This window comes from Monopterus albus, unplaced genomic scaffold (genome assembly GCF_001952655.1).
Source record: "Monopterus albus unplaced genomic scaffold, M_albus_1.0 scaffold28.1, whole genome shotgun sequence".
NCBI classification, from domain to species: domain Eukaryota; kingdom Metazoa; phylum Chordata; class Actinopteri; order Synbranchiformes; family Synbranchidae; genus Monopterus; species Monopterus albus.
Window position 1 is genome coordinate 2,960,558 of NW_018127908.1, and position 18,960 is coordinate 2,979,517.

The 18,960-nt window shown below is 38.7% G+C and overlaps 1 protein-coding gene across 2 annotated transcripts in view; it reads right to left on the minus strand.

The window, feature by feature from the left end:
* Positions 1-964: 964 nt before the first annotated feature.
* LOC109957656 (adenylate cyclase type 1-like) overlaps positions 965-18,960 on the minus strand; it is a 29,686-nt gene continuing 11,690 nt past the window's right edge. Inside the window, exons 5-20 of one of the 2 annotated variants that reach the window (XM_020595703.1) lie at positions 12,191-12,318; positions 11,305-11,463; positions 10,527-10,668; positions 9,394-9,549; positions 6,591-6,788; positions 6,371-6,468; positions 6,153-6,237; positions 5,496-5,585; positions 4,752-5,014; positions 3,898-4,024; positions 3,315-3,476; positions 3,075-3,221; positions 2,881-2,979; positions 2,624-2,738; positions 2,373-2,497; positions 965-1,513 (exon numbers count right to left, since the gene is read on the minus strand). In XM_020595703.1, the coding sequence (XP_020451359.1) occupies positions 1,094-1,513; positions 2,373-2,497; positions 2,624-2,738; positions 2,881-2,979; positions 3,075-3,221; positions 3,315-3,476; positions 3,898-4,024; positions 4,752-5,014; positions 5,496-5,585; positions 6,153-6,237; positions 6,371-6,468; positions 6,591-6,788; positions 9,394-9,549; positions 10,527-10,668; positions 11,305-11,463; positions 12,191-12,318 (2,514 nt within the window). In that variant the 3' untranslated portion in view covers positions 965-1,093. The remainder of the gene's footprint in view (positions 1,514-2,372; positions 2,498-2,623; positions 2,739-2,880; positions 2,980-3,074; positions 3,222-3,314; positions 3,477-3,897; positions 4,025-4,751; positions 5,015-5,495; positions 5,586-6,152; positions 6,238-6,370; positions 6,469-6,590; positions 6,789-9,393; positions 9,550-10,526; positions 10,669-11,304; positions 11,464-12,190; positions 12,319-18,960) is intronic. The other variant, XM_020595706.1, reaches the window with a different exon arrangement.

An 18,960-nucleotide genomic window follows, 5' to 3' on the forward strand; every position in this document is an offset into this window, starting at 1 on the left:
TTGTAGAGGTTGTGTGCTTATTGTATGTACGTAAGTAATGTATGTGCTTTCTTCTGTGTGGATAAATGCCTTTCTTGACTCCTGTGGATGCCTTTATGTATTTCTGCACCATACTTGGGTGTGCAATTAATACTTTGTGATTGGTTCAGTTTTGGCAGGAACTACAAATGTTTCCAAAGCAGCACACATCCAGCTAAGTGGGCCCTGTGGTCTACACACCTTTTCCCTTTGTGCGTGGATTTAACATGTGATAATAGATTTAACAATTATGAATCAGGGTAATCACTAGTCTCCATGTATCAAAAAAGACACTTGAAGCCATATACAAGAGTCAAATGCTCAACCTACTGCAACGTTTCTCTTTCTTGTATGGTGAGGCCTTATAAGCAATAAAACTAAAGACCCATGGAAAGTTCAATACTTTGGTTTTCTTTCAACAGGAGTACTGTTGCTATGGCTGTTAACTCTTAAAAATCATGCACTATTAACTCTACATATGTCCCAGAAAAATCCTGTTTCATCCAGTGAGATCTGAGTATAAAAAAGTATTTTGTGCCATTTTGTTACAATTAAAAAATTAAGCACACATGCATACACACACACAAGCACGCACGTGCATGCTTACATACACCAAAAAAATAATAATACAAAAAAATTTTTACACTGTAGATAATACAATGTATCCTTGGCATAATCAGAAAGACAGTGGAAAAGCAATAGCAAGATCAGTCTTTTTGTGGATATCAATGCACATATCCATTGTACATATGGACCACATATAAAATGAAGATGCACATTATACCTGGATTTGATAGAAGCCACATCTAATCATCTGGTACAAACATGTTAAAAGAAGATTATAGATTCTGAGTATCTTTCTTCTTCAGTCCACATTTTTCTTCCAAGAGTGGTGAGCAGTTAAGAATCCCAAAGAGCAAATATGGTTATTCATATCACCGTGTCATTTTTTTTTCATATCCTGAATGAGCATTGTGGATTTATTGGAAATACCTGGACAGCTCTGTCTTCTCTAGGCCTCCAGCCAGAGTTTTATTTCCTTTTTTCATTTAAGTTTATAGTTTTACTTTTCTTCCTACACCGCTACATCTGCAGCAGCAGCCACAGCCTCAATCTCAACTTTTGTCACCTCTGTGTCCTCCTGATCTTCCTCACCCGCCTCTGGCACACAGGATGAGGGCAGGCATGTTGTTTGGCTATTGCTGCTGTTGGCGGTGTTCATCTGAATGTTGCTGCCCATGCTGCTATGAGCAGTCAGGCTGGTGGCGGAACAGATGCTGCCCAAATTGGTCGGGATGCTCGTCTTGCCACAGGAGTGGATCCGACGTGCCAGGCTGGCAGAACGCACCACTGAAGAAGCGGTTGCAGTGCCCACGCCCTGAACCTTGCCCTCCAGGAAGTAGGTCAACATTTCACCTTTACCTTTAACACTGACTTTGCCACGACACACCAAGTCATAGTTGGTGTTTAACAGACGATAGACCTCCTCAGTTACCTGGGTTACAGAGATGGAGATATACATTTTTACATTCATATTCATTACAATATAGCACAAACACTCCAAGTATTAGATGTGTTGGTATGTTTTAAAATTTTGGATAGAGCCATGCCAGCTGCATCCTCCTACTTTCAGTTTTTAATGCCAAGCCAAGCTAAATATGTCTACATCTTTACTTATTACACAAATATGAAATTCATATTGATTTTCACTCATCGGGCTCTGAAAGAGATTTAAGTGGATTTTTCAAAACTTTACCTATAACTGTGGTTTCCTGAGGAGATATATTGTTTCAGTTTACTCTCACCTGATTTAATATTCGCATTACTGAATATTTTTAAAAAGGGAGATAAATAGTTACATGCGTAGATTGAAACAATTGACAGAGGTCATTTCAGTTGTTGATTGTACAGGTCATTTTGATGTAATATCTCCTGAAAGCAAAAAACAAAAACAATAAAACAACCTGTCCAGGGTGGACCCCGCCTCTTACCCAGTGTCAGCTGGGATTGGCTCTTTATTTTGTATGTGAATTGTATGTGTTTGTTTAGTGAATCTAGCAATTATCAGAACCACTGAAAAGCTGCAGACATGTATGATATGATATAAATGTTCAGTTTAAGAACGTTTATTGTACTTTATCTCAGCATCGACTCTGTAGTTGGCCCTATTTCATCATGTTGGTCCACTTAAAATGTGTAGCATGCACTGTGTACACTATTGCGTTTTTATTAAACAGTATATGAATTTCATCTTTACACGTGTACGTTGCCCTACATACAGTATCTTCTCTGTAAACCAGATTTCCCATAAAATAAAATTACCTAAATATAGTAATTTATGGTGTTCTAGGTACCTGTATTTTTCCAGGCACTCCAGTGCTGTCCATGCGACTGGCCACATTTACCGTGTTTCCCCAGATGTCATACTGGGGTCGCCGTGCCCCAATCACCCCTGCAACCACTGGACCAACATTAATGCCTACAACAGTTACACCCGAAGCAACACAAAATGTTAAACAAACAAAAAAAAAAAAAAGTCAAACAGGTTTCTCATAGTCACATTTTGATTTCGTTCACATTCCATTTAATACCAGATTAGACGTACCCACTCTCAGGACGAACTCATTGTATGACTGATAGTTGATTTCATCCAAAACGTCAAACATCTCAATGGCGTAGTCTGCTATTGTGCTCAGATGATTGTAAACTGATTTTTTGGCCTGAAGAGGGGAAGTAAATCAAGTAGTATATGATCCTTCATAATATGTTTGTTACATTGTTCGATGTACAATATCAATTTGCACTACATCATTTAGATGCACAAACAGAAACAACACACAGAAACACAAAATAAGACGGTACCTTGGTACCAATGGTGGGGACGAGGCCCACAGCTGCCATGTACGTACTGCCAATGGTTTTGATTTTTTCTATGTCTTTGTAGCACTCCTTATCCATGAGCTGTAAACCATACAGTCAAATAACAAAGCATTGGTGCTAACCAAATTAAATGTTCCTGAAGTTCAGAGTCAGGAAAAACAAAACCAGATTTGTACCTCATCAAAGTCAGCAATGATCTCATTCAGCAGCCTCAGGCACTCCACCCCCATGTTGTTCCCATCCAACTCGATGTAGAAATCATTGAAGTTTGGGATGGATGCAAACAGGACACCTACTTGTGCGTAGGACTGATAATACAGATCCTAAGTGTAAACATAAAGAATACAGTAACAACATACAAAATGCCCTCTGATGTCTTTTGATGCTCCTTTTTTATTTTCTGCTTTTTTATCTACCTGTTGGTGTGTTTGTCTGCCTGCCTGCCTATAAGTGAGGCTCACCATGTTTCTGGGGTTTGACATTAGGAAATGTTGAGCCACATGTGCAGGCAGAAGGTTGAAGAGAATCCTCCTGTTGTCTAGCTTGACTTTTTCCATGCCATCCCTTTCCTCTTCCGCCTGACAGCAAATGTAGCATACACACAACATGCAGTTAAAGCCATGAGGACTAGACTGTACCACATTTTCACCACACGAGGTCAGTAAAAAACTTTATCAACCTTGCAGCTAAAACAACTGCATGGTAGGCGTCATAGTTAAATTTTGAACAGTTTATAAATCATAAATGCTGCTAGTTAAAAGGGTAAATAGCTTAAAGTTCAGCTTTTGCTTTAACACTTCAATTCCATTATGCAAAATGATGCTAAGTAAAACCCAGCCAGCCTATAAATGCAAATCTCCTATACAAAACCCAGTAAACTAGTTTACACACATCAAAGCTGAAATACCAGCAGTTCTACAGTACACTTCTATTAAAACTTTATGATAATGAGATTTAGGCCCATCAACCACTGCAGCGCATAGAGACACTTTTCCTGACCTGCACAGCCCAGAGGAAGTCCAAGCGTAGCTTGAGGTCTAGTTGCCTGGAGTGGAGGGCCAGGGCACTGACAAAGAGCAACAGAGACAGGATGGGCTCATAGCCCCGAATGTGGAAGAACCCCCCACTGTGGAACAAAGCAACACACAAGTAGGGTTGAATAGACTGCTCACAGTGTTGACAGCATAGGTAAAAATGTTACTAAAAAACTAAAATAAAAACAAATATTGCTTTAAGGGCCAACATGAAAACAAAACATTAAAGCGTTGAATTGTGCTTAAAATTGTGGACCATTCTATATCGTATTATTTACTGATGCATTTTATCTTAAGAAAATGTCTTTCTAAAAAGATATCTTTATCCTAATCACCCTAACAAATTCAACGTAATCATTTTCAGGGGCACATTTATGACCTGAGCTGCAATAATATTGGCCAGTCCCCTTGGTACTGTGTAGAAACAGCTAACATGATCCCATCATCCTGCCCACACTGTCCTTTCAGGCTTCTGATTTGGAACTAATGAGCACATGTGCTGTTTCAAAGGGTGGAAAATGAAAGAGCATGTGGGCCGAAGACAAGCAAAGACTCCCACACACACACATCTCAGCAAATGTTCTGTAAATGATCTTCTAAACTCCCGGTTAGCTCTTCCTTCTGTGCACCAAACAAACGCAAAACCCAGTTCTGATACTTGAATGACCAACATTCATAACTGGTTCAGGGAGCTCTCACTTTGAGTTCTGATAGTATGCATGTGTTGTTCTCTTGTGAATTCATGACATTAAGTTTTGAGGTGTTTTCCATGACTGTGTGCATCTGGTGTTTGCCGTCACATTATGCTGTGACCCTTACCCTGCAGTCTTGTGAAAGCCACTAAGCTCCAACACAGTGATATACAGCACCCCCAGAATCAGCATTAATGCCATCTTTGGCAACCAGGAGACCCGCAGGAAAAGTGCCAGGGTGAGAGTGCCCACCACGCAGGACAGAAAGGCGTAGCGGGCACCATCACATGGCAGCTCTGCCACAGTGTAGTTGGCACCACTGTCCTCATCAATGATGATGATGGAGCTGTTGGTGTTGGCACTACCCCACAACCAGGGCATACAGCCCACCTGTCAGAGACAAATGGGAAGATATGAAAGTAGGGAATAGTAGCCTAGTTCCACAGTCTGCCCTGTCTGCACTTTTCCCTTTTTTGCCAGTTGAACAACATTGTGCATCACATCATATAAGCAGATAAACAGAGTCTGCTTTAATGTCCAGCACTACATTAGGAGATGGACTATGGTTCATTACTATAAATGACAAATATTAATATGACTAATGTACCTGTGTCTACTCATTTGATGATTTATTTTTAACTTTTTTGGTTGTCTCATTTACTGTATTATTCTCTAGAGGACTGATATAATATCATAAAGAAAAACATAACAGTAAAGCAGTTCACCTGTATAGTCTGGCATCCAGATCTACCCTTATTAAACCAAAGGGTAGCTACAATCACGGTTCTAAACAAAATGACATTATATGTTGGCTAGTAAGGCGGCTCATTTTTGTTGGGTGACATTTTTTGCTGCAGCTGTTTCCACTTACCACACAGGCCTGGGCCACTGCGTAGATTAAAAACACTATGAGAATACAGAGAGCGGTGCGAATCTGAATGGTCAGGCACCCTGGAAAACACTACAAGACAAAGCCAAGGACATTTTAGAACACGAATAATATTAAATGATATTTTTAAAAATGGATTACAATGGGACAAAGTGTTAATAGCTGTGACAGGATGGTGTTAAAGGCTTGAAATCAAACAATATGCAGTCAGACATAGGGGTAGCAAGAGGAAGGTAAGTTCAGTAAAGAACAGAGGAAGAGAGGGAGAACCTGAACCTATAAAAGCTACAACATTAAAGAAACTGTCAGACACATGGTCAAACAAGAACCTGGACAAAGGCTGAACCTAAATGGCTGGACAACTGAGTTTAAATAAAACATAGGGGTTTAGAAAAAAAATCTTGAAGCCAGTGAATTTTAATTTGTTACTACAAGGCTATATAAAATACAGTGACATATTCTGTTTTGGTCAAAAAAATCATATCAGAGAAACATAAAATGGCTAAAAGTCAAACTTTCCAGATCTGTTAAGAGTCATATTAGAGAAGACGGATCTATGAATAGTATAGGAAATAAACAGTGGATGAGAGAAAAAACATTACTCAAGTAAGATGGGGATGAAAAAGCATCTGTATTTACCTGTACTCTAGTTATATGCAGGTACATAATACAAGCTACAAGGAAGCAAATAGAGAAGACAAGAAGGACTAGCACCACTGTGCCCCTGTGTGAGAAAAATAAGGAGAGAAGAAGAAGGCAGGTTTAGTTAGAAAGACAAAACCTGAGTAACTGAACAAGACAAAGAGAAGAGAGAGACAAAGCAACAGAGAGAAGACATGACACCAATATGTACATACTGTGGTATGATGAGAAGATACACAAGGCCAAACAAGGCAGCTAGGATCAGAGAGAGGACCACAGCACTGGTGAAGTACTCATCAGGCACCTGGTGGTACTGTGATGCCAGAGACCAGATAAGAGTGAGTAACATATCATGACATGACAGCATTCATTCAGAGACTTAACTCAAAACATTCCACTGTACATGTACAATGTTTGTTCGCAACAGTCCCTCACCCTCTGCTCGCGCTCTGAGCACTTATACATGAGTGTGAGGAAGTTGAGGTCGGCCGTGTCGGACTCGGTCTGACGGGCCTCGATCAGCCGGCCGATGTAGCGGTTGACCCGGGTTCTGGGGCTGCTCTGGATCACATTAGCCTGGTTAGCATTGGAACGATTCCTCAGTTTCTGCGGAGCTGTCCGCATGGCTCTCCGCTGGTGGAATAAAAAAGAAATCTTTGTTCAGCAGAATCAGATCTTCTTTCTATCCCCCAGAGGACTAAACACAAAAACTGGGGTGACAGAGCCTTCTTCATCGCTGCCCCCACCCTGTGGAACGCTCTCTCGGTGGAAATTAAATGCTGTGCCACCCTCCACAGCTTTAAAAAGAGCACTGAAAATCCACCTTTTAAAGCTGCTTTTAACTAATGTCTAGCTCTGTTACTAAAGCTTTTATATGAGAGAGTGTCTTTTATATTTTTTCTTTTATTGTATTTATGCCTTTTCACTAGCCTATTTTTAATTGTTCTTTGTGTGTCTGTATGTGTGCAGCTACATTTTTATTGATTGCTATCTTTATAGTGTCTTTGAAAGCAGTGTATAAATAAAATGTGTTATTATTATTATAAGTCATCATAGAAAAAATATAAAACTTGAAAAACATTAGTGTGATAAATAGGCTGCAGTGCAGTCCCCTGTATTCTCCACACTACTGGTGTATATTATTAGGAACAAGGGTAAAATAGAGTCAACAACAAACACAGGCAGCTGATTATACTTTCAAATTAGGACTTTGTCTTCACATTTAACTTCATTACTGAATGCACCCGCTGTGTCTAAGTATCTCTGTCAAAGTGAGCACCTTCGCAGAACACTGGGCATTGGAGCAAAGCCAGAGTTAACACAGCAGGTTGGATGTTTGTGTGTGTACAGTATGTGTATATGTAAGTGACACTGGATGCATTGTGTAGCTTATTGCTGCAGTAGTGGGACAAAGGGTGAGCAAAGATGACCAATATGTTCACGAGCTCATGATATGACATGAATGTGCACAGCTTGCTGACTTCCTTGATTTCTTCTTTTTCTTTCTCCTTTCTGTCCTTCCTTGCTTCAGTCTATTCATCCACCTTCCCTAATACTTCCTTCCCTGTTTCAGTGATTTGTACGTCCTTCTTCCCTTCCTTTCTTCATTTTTTCTTCCTTACTTTCTTTCCTCTTTCTGCTTCTTCTCCTGTCCATCTCCAATCTTCTTTCTCTCTCTCTCTATTTTAATCCCTTATTTCTCCATGCCTCCCTCACACTCTCATTTTGTTCTATTTACAAGGCAGCAACATGGGGGCCTTACTGTTCTCAGTGTAGCACAGGAAACATCATACAGCCATGAATGCTATTACCAATAATATTATTCATTCATCCTTTGTCCCTCATTGTTCTCTAGTCATGCTTTGAATGAATATGTCATTACACACAGTTGAAGAGTGTGTGGTCTGAATGTAAAATGTAAAATTACCATTCAATGATATGACTTAACCTGTCACCATCTTTTTCCATTTGTCAATTTCATACTAATGTGCCTTCTGTCTATGCTGTGAGGATGTTGTTATTAATGGTAATGTAGACACAAGGGGAGACAAAATCACGAGGCATGAGGGAAAGTCATCATGGCTACGGAGGATGACACTATGAAAGCAGGAAGATGATACTTAAGTGTTTAAAATTACAGCGAAATAACTCTTGACATGTATGTAACACCCTCTTGGTGTGCTTCTATTCAAATTGGGTGTGCTACAGAAACACAAATATTTGTATTACTGTAGTTGTGTGGACATTGTTTTGACATTAACTAATTCCCCAGATGTTTGTCCTGACCATGACCATAACAGCTACACACTTAATATGAACAATTCACCTTGTGGGGACAAGTTGTGAGTTACACTGACACACATACACATGTATACACACCTGCAAATCTGGAGTAAAACAGCAAGAACTGTACAGCTGCCATGCCACAGGACTTCATTTCAGGTACACAAGGTCAAATAAGCTTTCTGACATTTAGCCAGATTGCCAGCGTCACTGACAGTATGTTATACGCGGGGGAAATGGTATGCTGCTGGTTGGCAGGAGTTATATGCCAAGGTTATTATAACTGATACAGTAGGATCGTGCACTATGAACCCCTCATACATTCTGTGAAAGCACTATATTTATTTACTGACTAAGTCATGTACAGTTGCCAGAGCAGGTTTGTGAAGCCTTTTGAATTACCTGGATGTGTTTCCACCTAAACTGTGGTTGTACAAATTCAGCTAATTTATAACACAAAGATAAACAAAAATCTTATATAACTCTTACACAACACATAAAATGGAAAAAACACTTTTTGGCTGTACAGCAAAAATTACAGAAAGATAGATATCTACTGTTTGTCCATGAGCGCACATTAAGAAAGCCACTGAACTGGAGAGAAACACACTGTTGCTCCTGAAATGTTGCAACAGTGATGTGTGGAACTGAGGTGTGATGTCGTAAGCTCATACAAATTTGTATTGTGCACTGTTACAGTACTGTACAATAACTCACATACTTATACAATGCCCTGACTAAAGATAAAATAGGTGTTGTGTTTTAAATAAAGAGGAAAATCCATATTTGGAAACATTTAGAAATCCAGGTAATTCAAACAAGCTTTTGCGATACTCTGTATTTTTGTTATTATAGAAAACTCTGGACATTCAGACTGTATATCTTTTAGTCTCACTTTATATAATTCACAGCACAAACAAAGAGAAACATCAGCACAGACACTGAGAGATCATACCTTATCACCGTCCTCGCAGTTCATGACATTGGAGAAGGGAATCTCAGCCTTGAACATCTTCCTGCAGTGCATAAGCTGCACTAGTAAGTAGCACACGGTTTTGAACTTCATCTTTTTGGCGGGCTTTATATCTGAAAGAATCAATCCTGGGAATATCTGTCACCAGATAAGAAATGGGAACAAGGATTAAGTCATGATACCCCACACTGGAATGTATATTATGTAAGGGTCTATAACTCATACAGAGGCATTAAATACTATGGATGTGCAGGCAGTGGTTAAAATATGGTCAGTTAATTCCTTAGGTGATTTTAACAGTTTTCGTACTCTAATGCCCTCGTTTCTTCTTCATACTGCTATTTTAGAAAACTTCAGAACATCATATGTTAAAGGCTTTGAGGAAGTGTCTGTCTCTCATTTGTGGTCTGAAATATACGCTTTGTTGGATACACTAAGTTGCAAGTGTGTCCCTAAGCAGGTTTTAATTAAAGACACAGAATGAGTCACAGCCTATCCAGCACAGCGGGTCAGAGCACATCTTTCTCTGAGCCACGTCTTTGATGAAGTCTAACCATTAGCTTAAATTAAGAGGCTTAGTGTAGTCTCCCACACATTGAATAAAAGTACATGCAACTCGGATGTGACAGGTTCACATAGGTATCTGCCTAAGAAACAGTGCTATAAGAAATAATGATGAGAGGAGAGGCAGAAGGAAAGGAGAGCAAGAGGAAGAGGAGGCCTGTTGGATACACAGACAAGTGTCACGCCTGTTGGAGATGTGCATGTTTCTGTGTATGCACTGACACACACACATATCTCTGTAAGTTTGTCAGACTGTGGAGATATGAGGTGATTTCTCTATGGTTAAGCTGTAAATGATGCCACAGAGGTAAAGACCTGTGAAGATAAGAATGCTTTTTCAACCTAACCTACTGACCTACTACATACAGTAGGACCATATACATGGATTAGCATACAATCTGAAGAAGTTTTACTGGTGTGTACCATTATCTAGGTATTAAAAGGTTCAGCTGAGGACTAATATGAAGTCGCATCTTAAAATACACCTGATTTAAAACCATTGCTGTCATCTTAATGATTGTATCCATGTGAACAGAATAACATTAAGATACCTTCCTTCGGTGAGATGGCACTATAAAGAAAGTTTCTATTTCATGTTTTTGGAGGAAGGCGTTCCTTTCATGACCATTTCCGGGCTCTACCTCATAGTCTCCATTTAAGCATTCCAGTGTAGATCTGGTGATGTGGACTTTCCTGTGGACAGGCATAACACACAACACAAGTAGTGTAGCCAGTGCAGCTGCAGCAGTTACTGTAGGTGCATCTGGCACAAACTGTTCTGAGCAGGTCTTCTGTAGAGGAGTTACAGCAGACTGTTAAAATAAGGTTTGAAATCTTGCTCCGGTAGAGATTCTACAAACATGAAAATATGTAAATACTAATTACTCTTTACTTCTTTTAACATGGTGTAAATATGAATTTACCTCAAAGAGCTGGCATGACTATTTAATTTTCTGTAGACAGGAAAAGACTTAATTTTATGATGGGGGGTAAGTACAGTTATTTACCTTTTATAAGATTACAATTAGTCATTAAATAACCATTAGCATCAAAGCAGGTTAATATAAATAACTGAATAAAATCCATACCTTGCTGTAAAATAAGATTGGCAGAAATTCTATTATATCCCATAATTTGAATGCTTCATGGATTCTGTGTGATTTTAAATGACTGATATTATTATTATTTGATGTGGACCCCAGGCAATGAATTTGTGAAAGCTAGTGTGCATCCAAATAAAGAATTTAGAATTCTGACATAAAGAAGAACCCCTGATGTTGTCCATAGCTGTTGAGGCTGGTATTAAAATATAAAATGTCCAGTACTGACCCAGGTAGTCCTCCAGCCTCCATCACATTGGCCAGGGTCACATCATTGGACCAAACATCATATTGCCATTTCCTGAGACCCAGCACTCCACACAGCACCCGACCTGTATGCAAGCCCACACGCATGTTTAGGTTGACTTCTGTGGCCTCTGCCACTGATCTGCAGGGGTAAACATATGAAAGGCTGGAGTAAGGTCACAAAGCCACCCTCTACCAGAGCGGTAAAAATAAATAAATCAGAAACCTGGAAAAGAGAATGTTATGTCTTGTGAGCTGAAATTTAAACACAATAATAAAAGTATTCTCCTCATTCATTCAGCAAATCAACCAATAACCACTAACCATGAGCAATCTGTCAAGAAGTGAACAGAAAAACTTTGCTCAAAAACACCAAAAGATACTGAATAACCGAAAAGAATGCAAAGTTTATATTTTTAAATTTAATCAGGGCTGAGGAAAAAGTCTAATTAACAGACTTCCAGTGAAGTTATGAAGGCATCTGATTTCATCATCTGTTGCATCTCAGTCTCTCCTTTTTCCCACTCCAAAACTATATGCAAGGAAAACAAGTACTTTCAGTTTTTTTTCCCACATGAAAGCATTTTCTTTCAACCAACTGTAGTTCTGCTCTCTCAAATGTGCAGTGTAAAAATTCACTCACAGCACACATGGCTAATCAGGCTGCAGCTTCCCGTACTTGAAGGAAATCTTTCATCATGGGCTCAGTTAAACACTGGGCTTCAAATCAAATAAAGACTATAGTTTCATTCAGCCTCTTCAGTGTCAATTTGGAATACAATGCAATTGTTCAGAAGCATAATTTTAAAGTTGAAAATTACATAAGTAATACTACTAAAGTCAAACATTCAACAGTTGTGATCACTCACGTAATGGTGTCAATCATGTCCAGGCCCATCTCGACACAGCAGTGTGCGTGGTCAGTCTTGGGTTGGGTCAGTCCAGACACACAGTAGTAACAGTCCCCTAGGATCTTTATCCTACGACAGTGGTTCTCCTGTCAATCAAAGAGTCAGAGTGAAAAGGAAAATATTAATTTCATGTCTGCCCCTAAGAAGGATGAAGCAATATGAGCCAGTCAGTTACAAAATCCATATCTACTTCTAAATCTGATCAAATACAAACTGTATTATAGAAGCATATTACCTCACAGAGTGCAAAAAATAGTGGTAAGAACATTGTTTAAACATTGTAATAGTGTGCAAAAATGAGCATCTCTCTACTTTAATCAAAGTCAAACAAATAAGGTATGAGACCACTGGCATTTAAGTTAAAAATTCAAGCATTAAATAATAGTTTATCCATTGCACTGATTCACATCCATCAGTGTATTTATAGCATCAAAATAAGACATAATGAAACATACAATCTTGCCATTTAAATTGGATGTTCATTATCCCATTCAAATTCTGGCCTTACACCAGAGACTTTAAATTTTTACCAGAACTGAAATGGTTCCCAAAGCTGAACGTTAAATCAACAGATCAGTCTCAATTTAGGGAATAAGGTGAGTCACTCTCTCAGTCTTTAAGGACAATAAGCAGTGGCATGAAAAGGTGGCTTAAAAATATAAACCATTATTAGAGGATTTGAGCAACAGACATTCATTTTACCAAGAAGACCAGGCTACCGTGGACGCCTTCTCATAAGCCTTTTATTGTTTCCATGGAGGTAATGGGATCACTGCCCATGCATGTGAAGAGCACAAAGACTCATAATTATGCACATCGGTGGCTTCAAAACAAGACGGATGTTCTATTTTTAACATGCAAGCGAAGTGCGATAAGCTAGTGGCTTGTTAGCAGCAGCTATTTGCCTCATGTAGGTTTACATTTTGTGGTCATGCTTTCTGCATTTTCAGTGACATGGATGGTAGGATACAGAGAAAAATATGGGGTAGACTGGTGAGCAGCTCTCTAAAGCTTTACCTTACATAAGATATTTTCTGCTAAAACACTGTCTTAAATACTGAATTCAAAATTGAAATAATAAAATTACTTGATATGATCATTATAAATGTACACTATCATATTATAGTTGCTTGTTTTATTATCATTTATGTACATTTTCACATGTTTAGTGTATCTATTATGCAAATATATTTTAGGAAGAATTATGCACTGTACACCTTTCTTCATTTGATATATTGTATGTTTAGTGTATCTATTATGCAAAAATATTTTAGGAAAAATTATGCACTATTGGTCAGTGGTCTTGTGTATCTTACTGAACAGTGTACACCTTTCTTCATTTGATATATTGCTATTTTTATACAGTGTAATTTTTGTATCCATTTGTATTATGTTCTTACCCACCTCTCTGGTTTGTTTCTTATGCTGCAGCAATATTTCAATTTTCTCCGAGGGGATCAAAAAGTATAAGCATATTTATTTGTTTTTCTTAAACTAAAATATGTAAACCTGTGGTCAGTGGAATAGGCTCAGTGCTAACATAAACAGTAAGTTGTTTTTTTGTGATTGAACACTGAAAATCCAGTGCTTCTTTGTGAGCTCTGCTTTCTAGAGTTTCCTCACTCTATCATATTCACATACATACTGTACTTTTTCCCCCCTGTTCACTCTTCATACACTCCAGTTCAAACTGAATTCCTAGAATGAACATCAAAAGCAAGTGAGTGAGTCTGAAAAATCAAGGCCATTTTACCTATAGATTTAAATTTGGTGTCCTGTGGTTTGGATTTTAATGTATTCACTTGTACAGCATCTATTCAAAAGTCTCTGTCATGACACTTAAATGCTCTCTTCTTGGGTCTCATTTCCATTTGACTATAAAAAAAAACCTTTCCATTGTAATAGACGATAGATAAGGAAACTCAGGTCATAATGGTGCAATAACAGATGGTGCTATAGTGAGGCATGGCTGACACTACAAGAAGCCTTGGCACTTACAGAGTATCCTAGTCTGTATTTTTCCTATACTAAGCTGCACTGTGAGGACGTCGGAGCCAATTCAGACCCAAACAGGATTACCACTGTCATGTGACCGAAACACTGTGGGCAATCTGGGTGTTGATCATTGTACGGCAAATTAAAGACAGGTAGAGTTTAAAACCATTTCACAGCCTCCATTAGAAAGGACACACAAGAAACTATATTTTTAAGATGACATTTTGGGTAATGCATTTCATGTTTTCGTTAACATCAGAAATTGTGAGCAGCACCCTCAAAAGTGTGCTGTAGTTATATTACCAGGCACTTTACATAAGGTATAATATTGCCTACTCATGTGCTTGCAGCGATGCTAATTAACAAACACTTCGCTGCACACAGACAAAGAGAGGGAGACAAAGAGGGGCAGACAAATACAGGGAAAGGAAGCTTTCACAAAATGGTTATGAAAGAAAAGATGAGCTGGCTGAGAGAGTAGCAGCAGTTCATTTCCTACAATCCCAAAAGGAGAGAGCAGCACACACGGTGTGTTGTTTTTGATACAATGACAAAGATCAGCACTGTGTACATATTGTTGATGGAGCTAACGATTAGGGCTTCCACTCTAACTTCGAGAAGGTGAAATGACGCCAGACAGAAGATGTGTTTGCTGTTGTCTGCCTCTAATTCAGCATAGAGGCGAAGAACCCAGCTGGAAACCCCCTTTTTTTCTAATTCAAATTAAAAAAGCAACCATGCTATTTTAATGCATTTATATCAGGCCATTTCATAGATTCAACACAACTAATGACTTTCCAATTGGCTTGTGTCAACATTTCATCAATAAAGGCAGACTTTCCTGATGTTGGGCAACATCTTTGAGTGCTACAGTTCTGTCAGTAGCTGTGACCCCCCCCCAACACTCAAATCTTTATTGATTTGAGTTAATGTACGATAATTTATGTACGACAACAAATTAATAATATATCAACACTTCCTCCACCCACTTCACCCTGGTGGGTAGGAGCGAGCAGTTGTTGGAGATGTGTGAAGCAATTGGTTTAATGTAGATACTGTATATTTAACAGATATGACAAATAACAAATGTTAAGTGCTCTTAGTTTTATTTTCAGTGATGACATTTTCTGAATATTTGTTTGGAACTGGAAACAATGGGCATTTTTTAAATTTTGGAATGATATTAAAAATATTGAAATATACCTGGGCAGCTGTTCACATAGTACTGTCTTAATTAGTAGTGAGAGACTTTGATACAGGAGACATGACAATTTAACATTAGCCATACAGATTTTTGTTCTTTTTAAGTTTATTTTGCCACCATATAATAAAAAAACACCTTGCGACACATTAACACTTTCACACTCATGAGCTGTTATGAAACTAACATGCAACTGATAATTGAAAAAAAAAAAAATCATTATCATTTTCCCCTAATGAAAAACAGATTTTACACATAAAGTGCATAACGTCATCTATGGCTATGGAAGACCTTAGCTGAGTCCTACAAATAACCTTGAAGATGTCATAGTGACAGCTTTAGGGTTATCTCTGTGTGTTATAAACTAGGTCTGTGTAGTTTTAAAGACAAAAGTCCTCTTACTGACTGAAACTCAGAATATCTTGGCCTCTGCTGCTTCAACTGTGACTGTCCTTTGTTGAAGTCAAAGCTGCTTAATGGCACGTGCACTGCAATAGGAACCATCATCGTGATTTTTTTTCTTCACATTTTTGAAACAGATAATTCTTTTCCCTTTTCCTTCTCTGCCAAGAACCCAAGCTGACGTATTTGGTTTGGGTTTTGCCTCAGTCCTCACTTTGTCGTACACAGGCATCTGAGGGAAACTGCAGTGATCCTTGCACCTGCTTATGATACAAACCCAAACAAGGTTGTTTGAGTTGTGATTACACCCAGACTTTAGGTTCTGGCAGGCAGTTTTCACAGTCTGGGCAGTGAACAGATCCTAAGCTTAAACTAAAAATAATACAGTTATTTGTTAACATCCTAAATAATGGTACTTATTCTGTGTTACATTTTTCTTGGCATATGATTTTGTATTATATAAACCTGCAGAAGTACAAATAATGAAAAAGATATGTAAAAGATTTATCAAAGTAAACTTATTTTGTTCATTTGTCTGTTCATAGGAAATATAGTTGATTTAAGTTCAGTTTGTTTCACTGTTCTGGTATTTTGTTGTTATCGTTGCTGTTGTAGTTGTTTTATAAAAAAAAGGTTTCCTCACAAACAGACATTACAATTAAAATAGCATCTCAGGTTACTCATGACTAGATGTATCTTATATTTGAAAGTTCTTTCAGGTAACAAAGTACTTAGTTCTGACAACTGAGTGTCAGACATGCACCTCATGAACTTAAAACAGCAAAGATTTTTCTAAACTTCAGCCTGCATTCATGCACTGAACCTGTGTTGCAAGTTATTGTGTAACCTAACAATCATATATGTGTGAATGAAGGGAATTCTGACTTGTCGAAGAACTAAACGCCGGCAGATACAGTAGATACATCACTGAGCCATTCTAAAAATGGAAACAAGAAAGAGGAAGAGAGTGCAGAGACCCACAGGGCATAAAAGACACAGTTGAGGGAAGTAGGCTGCTGCATGTCAATCAAAAAGCTGAGAAATAAGGAGCGGGGGAGTCTAAAAGCTGTGATGCAGGGAGGTGTTGTGAGAGGAGAGAAAAGAGAGACAAAAAATGAAAATCTTTGTGAAACTGTGCCATGGAAACAGCAACAACACACACGCATGCATACATGCTTACAGACAAAAAAGCACATGCACCCCAGAGCTGTTAATGTTATGGAGAATCACAGCAACCATAAATTAATCACAGAGCCCCTCTCACAACAGAAACAGTCGTTTTGTGTAGGACAGACGGTTGAAAACTCAGCCAGGGAACAGAAGTGTTTATAGAAGGAGGAGGCCTAAAGGCCACCAGTTGGTGTGTTAATTTGTAATCTAGTTAACAGCTCCCCTAAAATGTATCTCCTGCTTCTATTACTTCCCTCACAAAATAAACAACACATTATTCTTATGAGTGCTATGTGCAGTAAATTCTTAATGCTTCCTATATTTAGTTTAGAAAATAAAAAAAACTACTTCTGATATAGAAAATTCTCTGTTTTTCCTGTAAACTCAGTCACTACAGCCATGTATGGAATAATAAGTATTGTTTCTGTTTTGTGTTCCAGGCTAGTGTTTTATTTTCACTGTCTCAACAGATACCAGGTTTGGGTAGTGATAAGGTTTCAGAGCTTTGCCAAGATGTCTGCAGCCCTTGTCTTCAGTCTCAGTGGTAGTCTGCACATTCTCAGTCTTGTGGTGAAGAGTAATAATTACTCCCAGCTTGTGTTCTTGTGGGTGGTGGGAAACAAACAGCAAATCCTGATCAGTGTGAGCGGGTTTCCTATAAACTTCAATTTTCAAGCTTAATACAGCACAGTCCAAGAAGGCAGGGCTTTTGCTTTCTGTGTCTGTCGATGTAAATTTGGTTCTACTGTCCGCTGACTTGATGCTGTTAAGTGCGGACTGGAACCAGTAACTAGCGACAGTGAAATCGTTTACAACTCTCCTTTCCACTTCCTTCTTATTGATGTTGGCAACAAATAAAAAATTCTTGGCTTGTTTTGGTTGATTTGAACCATTTTTATAATTGTAGTGGCACCTGCTTCACACAGTTTAATAGCTGTTATTGTTTTGGTGATCATACTGTAGATATGGGTTAATAGGGCCCTTCTCCACCTCCTAGTTGGCTCAGTAGGTGGTTATGATGTGTGGACCTTTGTTGTCATGGTTACAATAATAAACACAGAGAGTGATGGGTTTAGGCACAAAAACTACTTACTTGGGTATAAGGAAAGATGGCGGTCGGGTTAAAATAATGACTGAAGTGACAACACTGACTATTGGTTTGAAACGGGAAATGAACATACGATATTGATATTATGAAGCATTTTACAACTAAAGAGCAAGTTATTTACAGCAGAAACTGCACTAAAATCAGTGAGTATTGACTTTGAGTTTGTCTGGAGGCCAAAATCACCAGTCTGAATAGATATTGCTCCATGTCTGTTCAGTGTGTAATTAACGCACTAGCATGTATTGACTGTATAAGAAAATCTTTTTTTTTTTCTCAGTTGGAATTATCACTGGTATAATTTCAAGTAAATCATAGCCTGTCTTTAAGACACAGGGACAATAGACAGAAAAGGTGCCCTCCTTTTTTGACATTACCACTGAATGATGTAAAGTTGAAACATGGCAAACTGTTCCTAAATCCCCAGAGACCATAATGAAACATTATATTTGGTGATTATGTGTGAAATTCAGAAACTGGTATGAGTTTGTTAACCATCAGGGAAGTGTTGTGGAAGATGAGAGTAGATAAGAGGAGAGGAGAGCAGACTTGGTCTACTACATCAGCAGCACTTTAGAAGAACACTGTGTTCCTGGCCCACTTCCCATGCAGCTTGACAAGTCCAAAGAGTGGACAGGTGGTGTGGGGATGGTGCTGGAATGGTATTGTGAGATGATGCCCAGTGGCCATGTGGCATCGCCCGCTCTTCTTATGGAACGAGAAGAGTCTGTACCCACAGTGACCACATCTATGAGTCACTGGCATTGCCATTTCCTGCCAAAGTGTATGAGGATGAGTGGGGCTTTGGGTCAGGGCAAGGCTAAAACATTTAATGACAAGCTTCTGGTGTAACAA